Here is a 20,944-nt window from a genome sequence, read left to right as displayed (position 1 = left end):
TGCTTAATAATATATGCCTATAAAAAAACATCCCTCCTTACTTCTCCCACCCAATATTCTCTCTAAATTACCAAATGCGACAACCGCCGGCGCCACCAGTTTCTTCCGGCGACCCGCCGCGAATGTCTTCCACTTCAAACTCAACCTGCAGTCCCAACATTTGCAGGTGGCAACCATACTCGGACTCGAGTGATTTTCAAGATAACGTTGCCATGGTCTTAATCATTCTTTTTTGCGCTTTAATCTGCTCTGTGGTTCTTAACGCCGTCATCCGCTGCTTCTTACGCGGGAATTACAGTGGAAGCCTCCGCTCTCGGCGTTCAAACAATGGCAGTCACCTTCCTCAAACCCAACAAGAGCTTGAGCAGAGGAAGCCTGTAACGGAGGCGGGTGTAGCACGCATGTCGGTGGCTCCGACGGTGGTTTATTCGCATGGGATGAAGCTTGCTGGAGCGGAGGGTGTACCGGAATGTGCTATTTGCTTGTCGGAATTCGTGGAAGGCGACGGAATTCAAGTGTTGGCTAAGTGTAAACATGGTTTCCATGTACAATGTATTCAACGGTGGTTGGCTTCACACTCTTCTTGCCCCACTTGCCGTTCTATTTGTCTTCCTCCGTCGCCGTCACCGGAAGAAACTACCCGTGAATGCGTTGGAGACGGTTCCCAACCGGTGGTGCCGGACCCGGAACCGTAGCAGCTTTGGTTGCTCTTCTTTATACTGTATGTATTTAACAACATGTTCAAAAGCTTTAACCTTTTCTTCTTCTTTTTTTTGGTTAATTTGTTTTTTCTTTCAAAGATTATTTCTCTGTATTTAACATATTCAAAACTTTACTTTAAGAATTGAAGAACATGAACTGTTGCAATCATGTCGTAAATTACCCAGAATCATGATTGATTAACACCAAATTATATGAATCTTAAAATAAAATAGTAAGACTTTCAATTATTTGGTATATACTACCCACTTGGTCAAGCAGTACTCACGTCTTTTGGTAGGAATTCACGGTCCGATCACATAGGATGTTCTCTCTCAACAGGTTAAACCTCGGTTTGACTCAACAATAATACTTAACTGTTACGAGATTTGTTGACTTTAGACATACTACACTTGCAAATCCTTTTGAGAAAGTCCCCTCAACGATTATGATAAGAGTGCAATCAATCAACATATTCTATTAATTTTATTGAATAAACATAATAATAAAATTAAAATGGTTTATGTTAAACAAAAATATGTGAAATTTAGAACAAAAATCTGAATACTCAAAACATATTAGATAATCCTGTTTTAGATTTGAGATTCGAGATTCAAAATTCAGGTTAAAAAATAATCAAAATTATATATTAATGACATGAAAAATTTATTAAAATATTATTAAATAATTGAAATATATAGAATGACGCGACACTCCTATTTTGCACCGTCTTAATTAGATGCAATACGTTTAGATTGATTTAATTAGGTGTCTTTCTAAATTTTGTTATATTCTTATTATTTTGGATGAGGACTGAGAATGGATTATATTTATTACTTTAATATTATAATATTTATTTTAAAATATAAAAATATTAAATATATATTTATGATAATTTTTAATTTTTAAATCATATTTAGGAAAGATATGAAATATCTAGGATGGTAGGTTATTAGTAAATAACATTTATGTTTTAATTCATAGTAAATATAAAATAAGAAAAGTAAAATATATTACAATATCAACAATCAAATACTTTGATATAATAACTTCAATCTTTCCTCCATTATTTTAAAATTTACATTTTTTAACATAAATCTTATTTTCTATATTAATTATTTGAACGTGATAATTTTTTATCAACTTTTAAATAAAAGAATAAATACGTTTTAGTGCATTCGAAAACACGTAACTTTATATTTGATATCAATTAAATTAAGACTCAATTTTTAACAACGATCGAAGCTGATTCATCGTATTCTGCCTTGGATATGCACATCTACATTCAATGCTAACATAATTATCATGTTTAGAGTAGATTCTCAAATGGATTAAGAAAAGCATGATTTACTAAAAAAAAAGAAAAGCATGATGAAAGCAATATAATATATATGGTTTAATACTTGTTTTGGCCCTTGTATTATAATGAAATTTTCACTTCAGTAATTTTACTATTTTTAGATTAATTTATCCTCTCTTTTTTTTTTTCGTCTATTGCGTTAATTCCTTGACCATTTCCGTTAAAAAAATTCCCCATGTAGATAATAATAAAAGGTTGAAGGAAAAATTTCACTGTACTAAAAGGACCAAAATAAGTATTAAGTCAATTGTTTTAACAAAAATGAAGGGGCTACCGTATGACCAAAGTGAAATTTTCACTATTCCAAAGCCAAAACTAGTATTAAAAAAATAAGGGTAAATTGTATCTAAAGTTACTAAATTATTAGTAAGTTTATATGTTAGTCACTTAACTTCAAAACGTTAGAAAAATGGTCACTAAATTATTCGAAAATTTTCATTTAAGTCACTAGACTGTTAAAATTATTGTTGTATAGCTTTCTCTATTCGCACTACCAATTGAAAGCTTTTTTTCCCTACTCTTTTGCAGTTCAATTTTTTTTCTTCATAAAATAGCTTTAAACATCACGAATCTACGAAATAAAAATCCAAACAGTTTTCTTCTCCAATCTCCGACATTGACCATCAAATCAACTTGGATCTAAGGTATGTTTTTTTTTACTCATTGATGGGTACTAATCCACTGTACTGATTGTTGAATCGTTACTTGGAGCTCATTAGTAAAAAAAAAACCTTAACAACTAGTGACATTTTATAAGTTTTTATTTAAGTCATTGGACTATTAAGTTTTTTTTATAAAAAAAGCCTGTCTGGCGAGCTCCAAGCAATCACCGATGAGTAAAAAAACCAAGTCGATTAGATGGTCAGTGTCAAAGATTAAAGAAGAAAATTGTTTTGGATTTTGGGTTGTAGAAGAAAAGCTTTTGATTGGTATAAGCAATGCGAACATAGAAGGTCATATGACATATAGTAGCAATTTTAACAATCCGGTAACTTAAATAAAAACTTTTGAATAATCCGATGATCATTTTGTAACTTTTTAAAGTTGAGTGACTAAAACGTAAACTTACTAATAGTTTAGTGACCTTTGAAGTAATTTACCCTTAAACTATATATATAATACCTGAGGTAATGTTTTATGAGAAGCCAAAACTGATGCACCGATAATGTTTTTCCGGTGGTGGGACAACCTTAATCTCAATATCACTCGGCATAAGAGCTGAAAGTTCCTTAATGATTCCATCACCCACGCCGGGGGCAAGTATGGTGGAGTCACTGGAAAGGATTATGTTACCAAACAAGTCCTTTTTAGATTAAACATCATGTTTTACCCTTTTATATATATTCATCTTAACTTTTAATCTATAATCTATAAACTATAAAATTGATTTTTATATCTTATAAATTATATAAGATAAAATATTACAAATTAAAAAAAAAATCAGACGGACTTGACCTTAAAAGGTTGAAGTCTATGCTCGACCTATATTTTAAACTAAGTCTAATTTTTTAATTAAGTCTATTTTTCAAATTTAATATTTTTTTATTAAATCCTCTTAAAAGTTGAAGAAACGAGCTTGAATGAATAACCTAACTCGTGAATAAATATACTTTTTATACGTGGGTGAATTAATTATATCTTGTTGCTACTACTAACCTGTAGTACGCTTGGCAGCATGAAGCGATATCACCGCCGGAATGGGAATATACATGGCCGGAATCTTAAAATTTTCGAACATTATCTCGGCCATTTTCTGCCTTTTGGACTTGGAATTGTGCGGTGCTTCGGTGAGGAGCACGGGATGTTTTTGGGGATCGACATGAAACTCGTTATGGCAAGTGTGATACCAGATTTGTTCGATGTCATCCCAATTGGTAATGAAATCATGTTGATCAACAAGGTAATTCAATGTGCAAATACCACTCCAAGCCAGAGCTTCACACCGAAAAAGACAGCTTTGTGTTCCATTCCGGCGTGCGGTGGCCGTGCAACGACGCATGGGAAGACAGTCCTAGGAGTTCCTTCACCGGTAAAACCAGCCTGTTTGAGGATAACGAAGTGAGGGTTGGTTCCACAATCTTAGAGTGAAAAACACACAGGCAATGGCAGAAGATAAATATAATGGAACACAACAGATTATACATGCTAAACAGTTTGAAAATATTATACTTGCAATCGGGGAGGATACGAAGTTGATGGAATCTGAAACTGAAAGCTCGAGAGTGAAGATGATGATGATTAAATGAATGTGCTGGACAACGGAGATAAGATCATTTTCATTGTTTTTTATTCATTAATTTTCCAATTTTACCAACAATATCAAAATTTCGAGTTCATGCTTACGATATGTATCAGAGGCTTTTCCTTACTGTTGTTATGAATTTTATCTTTTTGGCGTTTAAATTCGGCTTTTTGTTTAGACCGGTATCAGCTTCGTTATACATTTTAGTCTTAGATGATATTCTCTAGACAAATGGTGACATGACAAGCATATTAGCCAACATTGCATGTATGCCATATGTCTCTACACCTAGTCCATATCATTTAATTCAATGGAATTACAAAAATGAACAAAAATATCTGATTTTCATGAATTAACTTTGTAGAGCAAGTGGGAGAGAGGAAGGAGTTAATTGAGCCGTGGTTCGGTTGGAAATTAATACAAGCCAATAAAAATAAAATTTTTAAAATCAGATGATGATCAAATCATTAATTCAGTTAATTTTGTATAATTAAATTAAACAATTAATTAAAAATTCATAAAAAAATATTAAAAAGACAATTCAATTGATTTTTTAAACTAATCCACAACCGATTCCAAAAAATTCAACCAATCTAACCCCTCACTGCACCAAATCCAACCGGTCAAAACTGAGAAAAAATGGAAGTGGCAATGAAAATGGGATTCAGAAGAAATGAGAGTGTAAGAAGGGGATTCCAATACATAATTTTCAATAATTCATTCATCATTTGTAAGCTTTGATTCATTATTGAATTTTGACAGGAATGGGATGGGATCCAAGATTAATGGATGTGAGCAAGCAAGTATGGAGAACAACCGTGTCATCACAGAGTATACGCTAAGGCATGGCAGAAATATCAAATCAATGGAATCTAATGTCCACATAGGTACAAATACATAGCCGGCCAACAACAAAGCAAACAAGTACTGAGAACAACCGCGCCATCCAAGGGCTATATATGTCCAACCAACAACAGAGCAAAAAAGGTAGCTAGAACAACCATGCCATCACACAGTTAACACTAAGGCATGGCAGAAATATCAAATCAACGGAATCAAGTGTCAACATAGATATAGATATACATTGAACAAATTACGAAAAATAAACCATCATAGATTATTAGTAAGAATAAGATCAACTTACTGATTAAACTTCAAAATATCCAAGTCCGGATTTCCGGTAACATACTCAGCACGTAAGCAAATTGCAGAAAAATGAGATTCATTAAGGAACAGTTCTATAAATCAACACACAGCTTAAAATGGGGGAATAATTAGAGTACTAAAGATTAAACAGATATCCAAAATTCTGCAAACAAATAAAGATAACATCCTTGTCCTCTGTAACAGTTGCAATCCAGGGAAACAGGAAAGACGAGACAAAAAACGGAGTCCCAAGATATTACCACGACAAAAAAATAAAGCAGCACTATAACTATGATTCAAGGAGATAGTAATCATTCTTCTTCAGCGACCCTTCCCTTCTCACTAACATAGATACCATCAAGGAACTTTCTAATATCCTTGTTCTTCACATGGCATTTCTGTTCAAAAAGGAACGGATGATAAGATTGTTAAAGCAAAGTTGAAATCTATAAATGAAACATAAATTTGAAACACTTGCATAAGGCAAGCACTCAATGAGAAAGTACCTGGTTTATCAAAGCTGCAGATCGGGATACAAGTTCGATGTCATTACCATCCAAAACAATCTCATCCTTAACCTTCTCGGATCGAACAATGGAAACACCTTCCAACATATCCACCTTACGGACCTGACGTTTACCAACAGAGAATGAGCCATACTAATACAACAACATATAAAATTTAAAAAAGAACATCTGTAACTCTTTAAACAACAAGAGCATGACAACTCAAGGGTGGTTGAACCAGTCTGACCAGTTTGATTAAAAAATCATTAAAATTAAAAAAATTTTAAAAACCCAATTCAACCACCGGTTCAACCAGTCCATACCAATTCCTGGTCCAACCAGTTCAAAGCCATTCTCCAGACCGGTACGCTGGCTACTTCCCGGTTCAAACATTATTGGAACTAACCAACTTAAAGTAAAACATAAAGGCGCATATGTAAATATATAACCTACAGAAAATAAGCTAATCCAACCAATCTTGCTTAACAACGGAAAAAAGGCTTTAGGATTTAGGGTTTACTGGTTGATATTATAATGGATTAACAGAAAATAATTCTTAGCAAATTTAGAGTTGTGAATAGAAAAGACTGCATAAAGAAGTTCAGTTAAATCATTAGGCATAAAAAATCACAAACTCTTACTGAAATTGATAGGAATGTATGATTTCGACGTACTTGAACATGAGAACAGGCAAACATTCAGCATAAAATTATTTGAAATCAAAAGCAAAATGAAGAATCATCCAAAGAGTACCAACATAAAATTTGATACGAATACATGATTTCACCATTTTTGTATACTTAAATGGCCAAACATTCAACATAAAATTATCTGAAATCAAAATCCATAAACAAGCTAAAGCATAAACTTAAGCAGATTCCAGTTCCACATAAATTCAAGCATAAAAAAGGAAGGAATGCGAGAGTAGACCTTCTTCTCGCCAAGGAAGTTACGGATCTCGATCGACTTGTTGCCATTAGTGATGGAGGCGTTAATCGGAAAGTGAGCGTAGACGAACCTCATCTTGTAACGGTATCCTTTAGTGACACCGGTGATGAGGTTCTCAACGTGGCTAAGAGCTGTACGGATGGCGGCACTGGTCTTCCTGGAGCCAAACCAAGCCTCGATCCTGAGCTTACGCTTGCCGGTCTCTTCGTCCTTGATGAGATGGAAATCAAGGTTGAGGTGCTTGAAGTTGCGGGTAAGCTTACCCCTTGGACCTTCAACCTCGATCACCTTAGCCTTGACCTTAATGCTAACCCCATCGGGGATGTCCATTGTCTCGGAGGAAAGTATAGTCTTCATTTTCGCTTTGCTCTTCTAGCTTCCTTTCCCGGCTCTCTTTTAGGCGGCTTCGAGAAATGGTTGGAAAAACCCTAACCCTAGCGCCCTTTTATATACAAGGTATAATTATTTCACGTTTTAAGAAATTTTTAATTAAATAATTATTTACGAGTTAATATGTAGATCAGACCATTTTACCATTAAAATCTCATTTCTAACTTTATTTACGGAAATGACCCAATGTTTTCATTATTTACCGGAAAGGGCCGATTTTAGTAAAACACGTCCACATAGGAGCGTTTTTAGGGGAAATTTTAGCAAAACGCATCCCTGAGGGAGTAATTTTGCCATTTCAACACAAAACACACCCACGTGGACGTGCTTTGCTGATGTGGCAAAATCGCTCCCCTAGGGACGCGTTTTAGTCCATGTTTTTTCCCCCAATGGCTATTTGATTTTTTGACCGTATAAAACCCCCTCCTATTTTTTCACACATTATTTCTTCAATTTTTTTTAATTTTCTCAAAGCTCTCTTTAATTTTGGCAAAGAAGCTCTGTTTAATTTTTTTTCTGAATTAGTTTTTTTATAATTTCAAAAATATTTGATCGTGTTAGCAATGGCCGGGGAATTAATTCGTCTCGATCATAAACATATCTTCGTCGAACAAATGAGAATGGTAAGGGTTAATTTTAATTTTTAGTATTATTTAATATTTTTTCATTTACGTAATTTTAATTAATTTTTATTTTATAATTTTTTATAACAGTCTATAGATCAAGTGTTACAATGTTATATTCGTAATATGTCTGGTTCTCCATCACCGTTGATAGAGAATTGCTTGCGGGAAGCGGGTTTTTGGCACGTGACCACTATAAGCCAGGGGTACAAGTTGGACCCGAAACTCATCAGCGCGTTGATAGAGAGGTGGAGCCCCGAGACGCACACATTCCATCTTTCATGCGGAGAGTGTACCATCACTTTAGAGGACGTGCAGTTACAATTAGGATTACCGGTGGATGGGTCTGCACTCACCGCGTTCGTTCAATCTGCTGATTGGGGAGTCGTATGCTACGATCTTTTGGGTGCGATTCTGAATAATATCTACTGAAGTAGAAAGAATACGATATGCTCGGGCATACATTCCCGTAGTGAGGGAATGATTCGACTGAAGTAGAAAGAATACGATATGCTCGGGCATACATTCTTGAGATAATTGGAGATTATTTGATGCCGGACTTGTCACAAAACCTCACACATCTGAGGTGGTTGCTGAAACTCATTGATTTTAAAGCAACTGGCAAATTTAGTTGGGGGTTTGTCGCGTTGATAACATTGTACCGGGAGATGTGCGGGGCGACGCCACCAACTAAAGCCAAAATCGGAGGTTGCCTATCACTACTACAATCATTGACTCAATTTCACTTTCTATTTTTATGTCCTCTAGTGGACCACCCATATACATTCTCACTCATAACAAATTAAAATGTATATTAGATTTTACAATGATTACATAGATTTAAAATATAATTGTATGCTAAAAATTTATTTAATTAGGTGGAACCATTTGGCGAGTTATGCTGGAATATCTACCGCTCTTAAAGATATAAGGCTTCGATTAGACCGACGGTCGAAAGCGCAAGTAAGTATTAAATAATATATATACATAAAATAGTCGTTTCATATTTAGCATTTAGTATAATGTATATAACTAATATTTTTATCATGTTCATATAGTTTCAATGGACACCATACAAGGATTCGGAAATTCGGGCAGTAATTTCGGATGAATTCTTTCAAAATCCAAACATTTGACATGTGAATGTCTCATTAATCAACTATGCTACCGTGGAGATGCATCAGACGGATAGAGTGTTGCGGCAATTTGGATTTCGACAACTGATTCTCGTGGCACCTGAGGTGCTCGATGATGAGCACAAAATTAACTTACAGCAATCGAATACGAATTGGCCGATATTCTGGTCGGAATATATCGAAATGTAGAAAAATCGGTAGTATTACGCTAGCTAACATATTTGAATCCATTTTGAGATGATTTAGTGAAACACCTTTTAACGAAGTACGTTAAATAATACAATATTACGTAATAATAGTATTATTCAAAAACCCTAAACACCCAGTGATATTGTACCGACAACACATGTATGTGGACATTTGTACTTTTTTATCTCCCACAAGCCTGTCTTTTTCCTAACCGAAGCCATAATTTTTTATGAATATGTACCGTCTTGCACTGCACACTTGGCCTTGAACTTTTCGGATTTGGATTTAACCATGTTGTAGTTAACCCCGTTTACGATGCTATGTTGTTTCAATGTACCAAGAAAACTATTCTTACTGGAAAACTCCTTACCAACTTCCAATTCACCCGAATCCAATGATGAACTTGTACGGTCAAGCCTTCTGTGTGGTAGATCTAAAAACTCCAACGCATCATCTTCTGATAAATCGACATTATGCATGTAGGCTGGAGGTGAGTACACCCTAGATCGCAGATCTTCTTCTTCTTCATCTGAACCTCCTTCAACATCTTCAGGTTCGGTTGGAACAGGCTTCAATTCAGAAAATAATGCAACTTCTGCACCATCGGGGCGAGGCTTTCGAGGTGGATCCATATCAGACTCATCATCCAACCCACCATCATCTGCAATGTATGAGGTCCCCTTGCCGGTGGACGTCGTAGTGAGTACATCATCCCTTCTTGTGGACGTTTCTTAACGTCCCCAATCAGATGTGGATTGCCAACCACTAAAGGTTGATGTCATTCTCCAGTACATATTTCTAGCATCGAACATCGACCCACCGAGGTGCATGTCCCATCCACTAATCGAGTGTCGTGCAGGGGTTGTGTATTCCATACTGCTACCAAACACAGGCGCTTTCGTGTTCTGCCTCCCACTGACGGAGTGTCGGGCAGGGGTCGTGTATTCCTCTCGAACAGCAGTAGATGTTGAAGTCGCAAATGCTTTATTTGGCGATGAAAATTGTACATATAACTCAAGATAGGGTGACCACTAGCGAGATGAGTCTGCACCATCGCCTCAAAGCTACGACCACCTTTGATATCAAATGAGGCATATGTCACGGGATCAACCGAAGCACAAAATTGATACTTAATAGACGAAACTCTCATTGGCGTCGTTCTGAAGATTTTATGCCTAATTCTTTTATGAAGTTCTGGTTAAAAACTAGTCGCGTTATGTTCTCCGATAAAAAAACAACGCCATTCTCGGTGTCACGAACCTCCCCATCATAGTAAATAACAACACTAATACGTTCACTCATCTTCAATTTCTATTATACTTAGCCTCCTTAAATTTTCTTGCTGTAACTTATGCAACCTGAGAATGAAATTTGGCTCATTTATAGTCTAAGGCCAAACAGGAACTACTGTAGAAAAAGAGCATCCACGTGGGAACTTTTTTCATCAATTTTACTGACAGTGCATCCTGCTTGAAGCGTTTTTGACACCATTTTCTAATGATGGCTCCAACATGCAAAAAGCCCTAACCTTAGAAAAACACGAGCTAAAACACGTCCCAGGGAGAGCGATTTTGCCATGTCAGCAAAGCGAGTCCATGTGGGCGCGTTTTGTGCTGACATGGCAAAATCGCTCCCCAATGACATGTTTTGCTGAAAATTCCCCCAAAAACGCTTCTACGTGGACGTGTTTTGCTAAAATCGGCCCTTTCTGATAAATAATGAAAAAATTGGCCCATTTCGTAAATAAAGTTAGAAATGGGCCTTTATTGGTATAATGGTCTGTAGATCAAGTTTTTTTTTAGCTTCATTCAAAAATTTTAGTCATGTTTTTAGGGTAGGTTACATAATCATCTAAACAGACCTTCGAGTAAAAATGTGAACAACATTTTCAAATATATATTTAAAATAAAATTATAATATATTAGAAAATTTATTACAAGTGTATTTGAGTAAAAATCATAAATTTAGAACATAAATACATGTTTATAAATAACATATAATAAATAAAAATTATGGTTTGAACTAACTAATAATAACACATGAAATATGTATGTTATTAGAATGAAAAAATTAGATTAAATTGTTTATCATGATGTTGTAATCAATATCGAGTTGGTGTTGAATTAACTTTTAATATCAACTCAATCAAATACATTATTAAGATATACAACTGATGGAGGTAATAGAATGTATATAATAAAATTAAAAATATCAAAATAAAATTTTAGTTGAACCGTAAATTAAAGGTTTTTACCGATTGCAATTGAGATGGGCTTGAATCCCACCATATACATATTTTAAATGATTTTAAAGTGAAAAGACTAAAATACCCTCAAATAATATTATTTATTTTAATTACGGAAGGACATTCTCATAATTTTCTAACTAATTTGGTGCCCAGTTGACTCATAGCACTAACTCAATAAAGGAGTTTAAGTAATAATATAGATGTACAATTAACGGAGATAATAGAGTGTGCATAATAAAATTAAATCGTATAAAAATATTAAATTAAATATTTAGTTGAGTGGTAAATTAAAGGTTTACTAATGCAATTAGTGTGGATTCAAATCTCACTATGTATATATTTTAATGATTTTTAAAGTAAAAAAACTAAAATATCCTTGGATAATATCACCTATTTTAATTACGAATGAGCATTCCGTAATTTCCTAATCGAGTTGATGTCTGGTTGACTCGTGCCACTAACTCAGTAAGGAGTTCAAATAATAATATAGATTTTTAATTGATATAGTATTCAGTTTAGGGTTAATATACTATTTGGTACTATATTTGGCTTGAATGTTCAATTTGATACTTGAGGTTTTATTTTGTCCAATTTAATACTTGAGTTTGTCTTCAATGTTTAGTTTGATACCTAAGTTTTTTTAAATTGATACTTAAGTTTTTATTTGTCTCATACAAGTACCTAAGTGTGACTTTAATGTTTAATTTGATACCTGAGTTTTTCTTTTGTCCCAATTAAGTACCCATGTTTATTTTTACTAGAGTAGAGGTCAAATATTTATTGGATCACACAATGTTGTTCAATTTGGGCACTGAATTGAACATTGAAGCCAAATTTAAGTACTAAATTAAGACAAAAAGCTTAGATATCAAATTCAACATTAAAACCAAATATAGATATTAAATGGTATATTAATCCAAAATTTTAATGAACATACAAGTAAAAAGTTTAAATGCAATTTAACAATAAATTTGAAATTTTCGATCAATATGCAATTTATTATATATTATTTTTTAAAAATAAGATGAATTAATATATTAGTTTTCTTGAAAAGTAAAGCTTATACATATATATATTTCATTTCGTGCTCAAAACCATAACCTATATTTTTTGTTCTTTCTAAATTCTAATACACGTCAACTTTGTTAATTAAAATTCAAAGCCAAGAAAAGAATTATTAAGACACAAAAATCGGATCTCCCTCTTGACCAACACTTCCCCATTACAAAATGATAAAATGCCAATCCAGAAGTAACATATTGAAAGTTTAAAACGAGAAAGAAAATTACAACAATACAAATACAAACACGCATACAAAAACCAATACTCGAAACACAACACGGTTCAGGTATTACTCTGAACGATTTGGCAATTCCTGTACAATTCAAATTAACCCTTCACGGTGGCCATGGCTTTCTGTAAAGCTCTTCCTTCGAATACAAGTGACCCCATCTTCTTAATCCGGAACAGCCTACATTTACAAGTGCTTTTTATCTTCACCATCATCGTCTCCATCTTCCAACTTGTATGTGCTGAAGTGATTGACCTTGAACCTCCATTCTCCTGTGATGGGATCATAGGAGAGAAACTCAGCTCCTTGCTCCTCTGCCTTCCTCTTAAGCATGTTCTTGTATTTCTCGACTCGTGGCCCTTCTGTATACTGCTGCCTGGTCTTTTTATCGAAGCATTTAATGTTGAGAAGTGTTACCTCAGCAGGTTTATTAAGACCTTGTCCGACAGGAGGTTTCTTGCTGTCATCCAAGTAAACAATCACCTCACGGTTGTTGAATTGGACAAGGGACTCCAGATCAAGACGTCTCACATCGGTCTCACCCGAGAATTTGATGCTTCCGTAACCATGCCGCCCAACGACAAAATCCTTTACACGGCGACAGTACCCTGGTTCAGCCCTTTCCTTCGCTGCTAGTTCTTGGATTCGAGGTTCTGTAAAGTAGTCAAAACGGCGGAGCTTTGGCATTAGAGCCTCGATGTCAGCCCCATGCTCATAGACAATAGCTGCTTCACCAGCTCTGTGACCACTGATCGTCATGTACAAGTCATCTTTCTCAGTAGAATAATCATCATGGACTCCATTAGCCTTTTGGTTACTTCTGATGATATGAATTCGCTCCTTCACAAGGCCATTTTCAGCAGGATTTTCTACAATGATCATACCATTGCAATTTCAGGTAAAAGATAAAATGGCACAATAGGAAATTAAAGGTGATTATAATTCCAGGTAAAAGACACTACTTACCGTCTTTATCCTCAGCGTTGGAGCCATCATTAGAAAATTTGCCTAAATTAAAATGTTGCTCCGAAGAGTCAGCCACAAGGACTCAAAAATTAATGTAATCAAACCATAAAAAAGAATCACATACAAATTATACTGCATTTTCTCAGTGCAATGAGAATACTGTAATGGTACTAGAAACGACTTCTTGCAACAGACGACAATACAATTTTCTCCATAGGCCAATTTGTATCGCATGATTATCTTCATTAATTGACTGAAATCCATGGGTGTTCGTATGTGGGTGCGTTTGAGAGAGATACGGGTAGCATAAAAATGAACTCTCGCTACCGACTTCCCAAAGATTATATACTATTCAAAAGGACTTTAGCAATAGCATTTTAAGAATATCACTAAGAATCTTATATGATTCAAAGCAATAAACTTTTGTCCCTATCTATAAGCCTTTCTTCTAATCTCACAGGGTATGAAAAAAGGATCGCAGATGAGCTTCAAAGCACCTTACCATTCTCATGCGGCGGTGTGGATGCATCCTTCAATGGTGATGCCTTCTCTGCAGAAGCTCTGGACGGCCAACTTTTTGTGGGGCGAATGACCAGAGACCTTGGGTTTTCCCTAGGAATAAAAACAGCACCGGCCTTAGGCACGCAGGGTGTCTCTTCATCATCACTGAAAAATGGAATCTGCAGATATTGATTAACAAATGAAACAATCACATGTTAGAACTCTAACCTCATATCACGAGCAATGTAATAGCATTTTAAATCAGATCAGAGTTACTACTTTCATGAGATGCAGCATCCTCACCTTCGGACTATCATTATTAGGATGATATTTCCTTGTAGGCAACCTAATCCGCCTTTGCGACAAGTATCGAGAAGTCAATAAGGGCAATATTCTAACAGGAGCAGGTTTGTCCACAACCTGATAAATTCATTACCAGTCAACCAATTAATACCATTATATTTTATTTCACACAAAAATCAATGCCAATAGTAATTACTAGCATGAAGACAGAAAAAATCAGAGAAACATCTAAAAGTAAAAAAACAGCAGACTCAAACTTGAAGCCTCGATAACTAAAGCAAAGTCAAGTTACAGGCATGCTAGAAATTCCATATTGAACAGATGGGGCAGCCCCAGTCCGACCAATTGAGATTTGTGGCATAGCAGGGAGTGTTCCATAGGGGTTTGCAATAGTCGAGGGTTGCGCTACAGCAGCACTCTGTGTAGAAGACCTGTCAAACAGAAGAGCACGCAGGATAAGCTCCAAAATGTAATCATTCAATTATTTGGTTAACCAAGGACAACTTATTCTGGCATACTTTTGCATTTACGAGTACAAAGGTACAAGAAAAATTATATACCAGTAACGAATATGCATATGTTTGTAGGCATATATAAGGATATGTATAAGAGCAACTGAAAGTAGAAAGAAAAACCCAAAGGAAATTACACATACGACAAGCCAATGTTACTCTGACCAAAAATGCTTGAACCACCACCTATAAAGCCGGCAACATCATTAAAGTCAGCACCATCAAAGAAAGCTTAAACATTGAATGATAAGACATCTACTACCTGGTTGTGACTGACCAAAATTGCTGAAACTGAAAGCACCACTAGTCTGAGCTGGCTGAAAAGGAGAAGAAAAAGGGGGCTGCACAAACAGTGGAGAAGGAAGCATGTTTTACGAAAAGACTCAAGCATAAACTGAAGAGTATTAAAACAAATTAAAGATAGCAAAACTGCTCAAACATATAGCTAAGCATTCTTTTTCATAAAATGGTTAAAACACATTTCAACAAATAGTCATGACATTTAATCAAATCAGTCCCCATGAACCCTGATCTTTAGATGCATATAGAAACTATCCTCAGGAATTAGCAATTGTGCTTCTTCATTCAACAAAACAAAGGCATCTAAATCTGGCAAGAACAGAGAAACTCTTATTTGGTTCTATATAGTTTACGCAATACAAAAGCAAAAAACTGGGTCCTACTGCCAACTAAATCAGACATCTAGGAAGACTAAAACAACCAAAATTAAAGCCTCATTCTATAAACCAAATCACATGAACAAAGGAACATAAATATGACGAAAAGAAGAATGATTGTAAAGATTTCACAAGCTACTTACAGTTGTTGAGCCAAAGGCAGCTGGGCTGCTAGAAGGAGCGAAAGATAGTGAGCTTGAAAACATATTCCCACCAAACCCAGTGGAAGGTGTGTTGAAAATGCTTGTTTGACCAAAATTAGTAGTATTCTGTCCAAATGTAGAGGTCACCTGCCCAAAAGCATTGCCTGTCTGCCCAATTGCAGGGGTAGAACTGAACAGGGGGGATGTCTGACTGCTGCTAAAATTTAAACCAGTAGCAAATGTAGGCGTTGTTGCCGGAGTTACACTAGTGCCAAAAATGGATAACGAAGTTGAAAAGGAAGGAGTGACAGATGAACTAAAAAGAGAAGACCCAGTTCCAAATGTAGGAGTGGAAGATGAACTAAATATTGAAGTTGTCATTGATGAAGTTTGCCCAAAAAGGCTTGATGAAGTCGATTGAAAAGGATTTGATGTAGTTGCTGAGGTTGTAAAACCTATACTATTAAAGGATGGAGGTTTTAAACTAAATGGATTGGTACTTGTGCTGGAAAAAGGATTTGCAGATGTCTGACCAAATGTTGAAGAGGTGCTGAAAGGATTTGAAGGTGAAGTTGACACACCAAAGCCAATCCCTGCAGAAGGCTGAGAAGCTGGATTCGGTCCACCTGAAATTTCAAATTCATACATCAAGGTACTCAATGTCAAGCAAAGAAAAGAAGAAATTTTAACTGGACAAGTTTTACAAAGATACCTTTATCTCCTAACTGATAATCCTCCCATCTCAACTCCTCGTGACTTTTATCTTTGTAAACAGGCATTGCTGATATTGACTCCAATTTTCCAGCTGGCTGTGTACCACTCCCTCCATCTGCTTCAGTAGTAGAAGAGTACGGAGCTACTCTACTTCCCCCACGTTGACCCCCAAAAGGTGATTGGCCAAAGCTAGTGCTTCCAAATGCTGGTGTAGAAGATTGACTTCCTACATGAGAGTTTAAAAGAATTTTAATTATATACATGAACTTCACAGTGCTCAAAATATGGAAGGCCAGTGAAAATATATACTTCACCCAAACTGTTTTTGAAGTTCATGACTGATCATTCAGACCTTGCTACTCACCAAAAGGAGAACTCTGGGCTCCAAATGCAGTGGTTCCAAATGGACTACTACCGAATGCTGGTGTGGACTGGCCAAAAGTTGGGCTAGACCCAAAGCTGAAGGAAGGAGTAGAAGATGCTCCAAAAGCAGGACTGCTTGAAGTGCCAAAAGCAGGTGTGCTTGATGCTCCAAATGTGCCTTCTGTGCCAAAGACAGAGGCATTAGACATGCCAAATGCAGTTCCACTGCTCCCGAATGCTGGACTTCCAGTTGAACCAAAGGCCGGAGTGCTGGTAGCACCAAAGGCAGGGATGCTTGTGGAACCAAAGGCCGGGGTGCTGGTAGCACCAAAGGCAGGGGTGCTTGTGGAACCAAAGGCAGGAGTGCTCGTGGCACCAAAGCTACCAAATGCTGGTGTTGACTGCCCAAATGCTGACCCAAAGCTGAATGATGGACTTGAAGATGCTCCAAAAGCAGGAGTGCTCGAACCCCCAAATGCAGGAGTGCTGGAAGTGCCAAAAGCAGGTGTGCTTGATGCTCCAAATGTGCCACCTGTTCCAAAGACTGGGGCATTGGACACACCAAATGCAGTTCCAGTGCTCCCAAATGCTGGACTTCCAGTTGAACCAAAGGCAGGGGTGCTTGTGGCACCAAAGGCTGGAGTACTCATGGAACCAAAGGCAGGGGTACTTGTGCCACCAAAAGCAGGGGCACTCGTGGCACCAAAAGAAGGGGTACTCGTGGCACCAAAAGCAGGGGCACTCGTGGCACCAAAGGCAGGGGTACTTGTGGCACCAAAAGCAGAGGTGCTCGTGGCACCGAAGGCAGGAGTACTGGAACCAAAAGGTACAGAGGAACCAAATATACCACTACCAAATGCAGGTTGTGATTGTTGCGTTGTGCTTCCAAAAGGACTTGATTGAGTAGTAGTAGACCCAAAGCCAAATGCAGGCTTCTGACCGAAAACAGAAGACCCTATCCACAAGAAAGGTCATCATTTCAAAACTGAGGAAAATTAACCAACTCACCCAAGAGCTAACAAATAAAAAGTCATCATATACGAATAACTAAAGGCAAATTACAAAAATCTAGCAAATTAAATGTATATTAGAAACAACAAGAGCCCCCAATTAAAAGGATGATCTCATTCAAGATCATATTTAGGTGCAAAATGAAGAATGAAACAAACAAGCAAGTCTCCCATAGATGAAACAGTAAATTCTTCCATCTCTGAAAAATAAAAAGTGTAACTAAATGGTAACATGAATATATTTATGCATGTACACATGCTTAAACATAAGTATAACAACTCAATGATCTATGCATGTGTAGCGTTGGAACACTAGGAATAAAGCATCACAGAAAATCAAAAGACTAAAAGGCATTAAACTTTCAAATCATATTCTCTTAACATATTTATCTACAACAGAAGGAATATGAAATGAAGATGAACTGAATTATAATACCAGAAAAGAAAAGAAAAATACAGAAACACTTACCACCAAAAGATGATGCTGAACTGCCAAATGCAGGAGTAGAAGAAGATCCAAAAGCAGGCATGGAACTTCCAAAAGCTGGAGATGATGAAGCACCAAAGGCAGTTGTTGAGGAAAAGGGAGAAGAAGATTGGGCGGAGCCAAACACTCCAGTAGAAGTACCCCCAAATATTGAACCACCTGTTTGTGATCCAAAAGGGGTAATGCTACCAAAGGAAGGTTTTGGAGCAAATGGATTGCTATTTGCATTGTTGGTCTGGCCAAAAACAGATTGGGAAGCAAATGGGCTACTTGATGATTGCCCAAAAGCTGTTTAATATGTTTCTAACAATTAATTAATTTCCCAAAAACAGAAAGTTCACAAGTAAAAACAAATTCATTCTCAAAAAGGATAACATGTAACATATAGATAAAAGATAACAACAAAATTTAAACACAAACGGAAAATTACAAGCATAAATATCACAAACAAAGCACAAATAGTTGGCAAATAACAAGCACAATGATTCGACTAATCATTAAAATATTATGACTAACAACAGATCAAGAAGCTAAACACCCTACTCAATAGTTAACCCGCAAGATACTGGTAAACACGTAAAAGCAAAAGGTAACAATAATCTATGGATATCACCGCAAGCAAAATGCAACAAAGAATCCTAGACTCGGAATTCCAAAATTACTAACTAGCCACAAGCTCCAAGTTTTAATAAAGAACAGAAGCTAAATCATACATCCATCGAAAAAATCAGCTCAACGAATCAAATCAAAATAAGATCTCCAGTACATTTTCTACCGGATTTAATAAATAAAACTACAATAAACACTTACGGCTAGTTGAACCAAACATCTTCGTTTATATATAGCTCTTCACTTCATAGCTCGTCCTTGATCACATCAAAATCAAACAAACACGAAAAAACTATATAATAAGTAATAAATCAATAAACTCCATGCGAAATTTGAATCAACATTGCGATAAAAATAAATCCAAACGCAGTAAAACATTAAGCAATGAAACCAAACTTCGGATCCATCGAAGCATTAGAGAGAGAAGAATATACCAATGTGTTCAATGCTTCAACGAAAAAGGCTTAGCTATAGAATGTACTTTGCAATTGCGAGACCTATTATGTGCGTATGATTAATAAAAAAAAGGGGGGGGGGGGGGGAATGTGATAGGTAGCGCGTGGGAATGAGCAGTGAAACAGTGGGGAGTGGGAGAGAAAAAGGTGAAAGAAGGAAAAATAGGTTTTGCAGAGAAAGGAAGGGAAGGGCTATATTGGGATCGATCTAAATCGGGGGAGATTAGAAGATTATTGTGTCGGAGAGATAAAGAGCCCCAGAATAGAAAGGGTGGGGCGAGAGAAAGAGAGAGAAGAAGAACCCCGAATAGAGCGACGAAGGGGAGGGGGTTCGTAGCGTCGGGTGATTCACGTAGCGTTGTTTTTAAGTCCGGATGGATAGTTTTTCATTTCGTAGCGTAGCGTTTTTCGGCTTTGTTGGGTCGTAATATTTACTTGGCTGTTACTATGTCTAAAAATAAATTTGTTAAATTGAGATTCGATTAAATAAATTTATAAATAATTATAATTTATAAATAATTTGATTTTCAATTTTATCGATTTATAAATAATTTGATCTATAAATAATCTTACATCACTGGTCAAATCAATTAGATAATGAAAATTACAAAGTTTTCAAAGCTAAAACGGTGATCAAACTAGTCACACAATCGATTTCGAAGCAACAAAATTTTCCAATTTGATTGAATAATGTTATTGAACATTTTAAAAACCCGAAATTCAACCTGATCACATGAAAATGAAAGCCCTCGCAAACGATCATTTCTCCACCACCATCTCGCCACCTCACAGATGATCACCTCGCCTCACCATCTCACAAGGTCACAAACCGACTGTGACTAACACCATGTGAGGTGTCATCTCACCTCCTCGTGGGAGAAGACACGTTTCAAGGTACGTATCCAGCCTGATGGGGTGAACGTGTCTTGCGCATGGCACCTCACGGTCCCATTATACGTGACATTGAGGAACTGTGCCTTATAAATACGAAAATGATACTCCTAAGAGAAGAAAACAAGAGAGAACCTCAAGAAATAAATTATTAAAAATAGAGAAAACTGATTCAACTAGTTCGACCAATCCAACCACTAAACCCTTATTTCAAACCAACTGATTCTCAATCCACCAACCAATTTGATTCAAATTTGAAAATTGTGGAGCATGTTAAAACCTCAAATACACTGCAATTAAACATGGAGCATGTTTAAATTTACACGAATCAAATTATAAACACCAATGTTGCTCTATGATTTGTACACACAAATTCCTTATCTAATATCCGAGCAATTCAAAATGAACTTAGTTGATATAATAAAGGTACTTTAATGCCTAATTAAAATTAAAACATTTTTAGGTTCAAGATCAAGTTAAAATAAGGATACAATTAACCCATTGACGACGGCCGGCAATGGCTAAGCTTAGAACA

At 36.2% G+C, this 20,944-nt stretch overlaps 4 protein-coding genes across 7 annotated transcripts; 1 reads left to right on the top strand and 3 right to left on the bottom strand.

Annotated features, from left to right (window-relative positions):
* On the top strand, positions 1-4,462 carry LOC105801861 (RING-H2 finger protein ATL79). Of its 3 annotated transcripts, XR_008190969.1 has the most exons (3): positions 1-721; positions 2,588-2,703; positions 3,734-4,462. XR_008190969.1 is itself a non-coding variant. In XM_012633191.2 (2 exons), exon 1 carries the CDS (start codon positions 75-77, stop codon positions 693-695), a length of 621 nt encoding a protein of 206 aa, XP_012488645.1. In that variant the 5' UTR covers positions 1-74; the 3' UTR covers positions 696-721; positions 3,734-4,462. The 3 variants fall into 3 exon arrangements, 2 of the variants coding, with proteins under 2 accessions (XP_012488645.1, XP_052479854.1); XM_012633191.2 differs by lacking the exon at positions 2,588-2,703; XM_052623894.1 differs by lacking the exon at positions 2,588-2,703 and having other exon boundaries at positions 3,722-4,462.
* LOC105801863 (uncharacterized) lies at positions 1,922-4,058 on the bottom strand. The gene is made up of 3 exons (XM_012633193.2): positions 3,716-4,058; positions 3,182-3,333; positions 1,922-1,978 (listed from the first exon to the last, which is right to left on the bottom strand). Exons 1-3 carry the CDS (start codon positions 4,056-4,058, stop codon positions 1,922-1,924), a joined length of 552 nt encoding a protein of 183 aa, XP_012488647.2.
* Positions 4,463-5,506: 1,044 nt separating the features above from the next.
* Positions 5,507-7,331, bottom strand: LOC105801862 (60S ribosomal protein L9). Its single transcript, XM_012633192.2, has 3 exons — positions 6,884-7,331; positions 5,954-6,076; positions 5,507-5,845 (listed from the first exon to the last, which is right to left on the bottom strand). Exons 1-3 carry the CDS (start codon positions 7,256-7,258, stop codon positions 5,759-5,761), a joined length of 585 nt encoding a protein of 194 aa, XP_012488646.1. The 5' UTR covers positions 7,259-7,331; the 3' UTR covers positions 5,507-5,758.
* Positions 7,332-12,661: 5,330 nt separating this feature from the next.
* LOC105801865 (nuclear pore complex protein NUP98A) lies at positions 12,662-19,878 on the bottom strand. Of its 2 annotated transcripts, none has more exons than XM_012633198.2 (13): positions 19,498-19,878; positions 19,265-19,320; positions 18,437-18,742; positions 16,959-17,912; positions 16,593-16,820; positions 15,881-16,506; positions 15,323-15,401; positions 15,198-15,246; positions 14,841-14,979; positions 14,549-14,665; positions 14,247-14,424; positions 13,745-13,786; positions 12,662-13,647 (listed from the first exon to the last, which is right to left on the bottom strand). In XM_012633198.2, exons 2-13 carry the CDS (start codon positions 19,281-19,283, stop codon positions 12,965-12,967), a joined length of 3,420 nt encoding a protein of 1,139 aa, XP_012488652.1. In that variant the 5' UTR covers positions 19,284-19,320; positions 19,498-19,878; the 3' UTR covers positions 12,662-12,964. The 2 variants fall into 2 exon arrangements, with proteins under 2 accessions (XP_012488652.1, XP_012488653.1); XM_012633199.2 differs by having other exon boundaries at positions 15,204-15,246.
* Positions 19,879-20,944: the final 1,066 nt, after the last annotated feature.

The sequence above is a fragment of the Gossypium raimondii genome, chromosome 11 (assembly GCF_025698545.1).
Source record: "Gossypium raimondii isolate GPD5lz chromosome 11, ASM2569854v1, whole genome shotgun sequence".
Taxonomy (NCBI): Eukaryota; Viridiplantae; Streptophyta; class Magnoliopsida; order Malvales; family Malvaceae; genus Gossypium; species Gossypium raimondii.
Note: the sequence above shows the minus strand (reverse complement) of the source record. Positions and strands in the feature narration are given on the sequence as shown.

What these genes read in the sequence shown, in the direction of transcription:
- LOC105801861 (XM_012633191.2), top strand. Translation starts at nt 75, where the DNA reads ATGCGACAACCGCCGGCGCCACCAGTTTCTTCCGGCGACCCGCCGCGA.
- LOC105801863 (XM_012633193.2), bottom strand. Translation starts at nt 4,058, where the DNA reads ATGCGTCGTTGCACGGCCACCGCACGCCGGAATGGAACACAAAGCTGT. An exon ending in TGCTGCCAAGCGTACTACAG is followed by an intron (nt 3,334 to 3,715) that starts GTTAGTAGTAGC and finishes AATCCTTTCCAG; the next exon opens with TGACTCCACCATACTTGCCC. An exon ending in CTCATAAAACATTACCTCAG is followed by an intron (nt 1,979 to 3,181) that starts GTATTATATATA and finishes CATTGAATGTAG; the next exon opens with ATGTGCATATCCAAGGCAGA.
- LOC105801862 (XM_012633192.2), bottom strand. Translation starts at nt 7,258, where the DNA reads ATGAAGACTATACTTTCCTCCGAGACAATGGACATCCCCGATGGGGTT. An exon ending in ACTTCCTTGGCGAGAAGAAG is followed by an intron (nt 6,077 to 6,883) that starts GTCTACTCTCGC and finishes GGTAAACGTCAG; the next exon opens with GTCCGTAAGGTGGATATGTT. An exon ending in CTGCAGCTTTGATAAACCAG is followed by an intron (nt 5,846 to 5,953) that starts GTACTTTCTCAT and finishes CTTTTTGAACAG; the next exon opens with AAATGCCATGTGAAGAACAA.
- LOC105801865 (XM_012633198.2), bottom strand. An exon ending in TTCAGCATCATCTTTTGGTG is followed by an intron (nt 17,913 to 18,436) that starts GTAAGTGTTTCT and finishes TCTTGTGGATAG; the next exon opens with GGTCTTCTGTTTTCGGTCAG. An exon ending in TTTTGGTCAGTCACAACCAG is followed by an intron (nt 15,247 to 15,322) that starts GTAGTAGATGTC and finishes CCGGCTTTATAG; the next exon opens with GTGGTGGTTCAAGCATTTTT.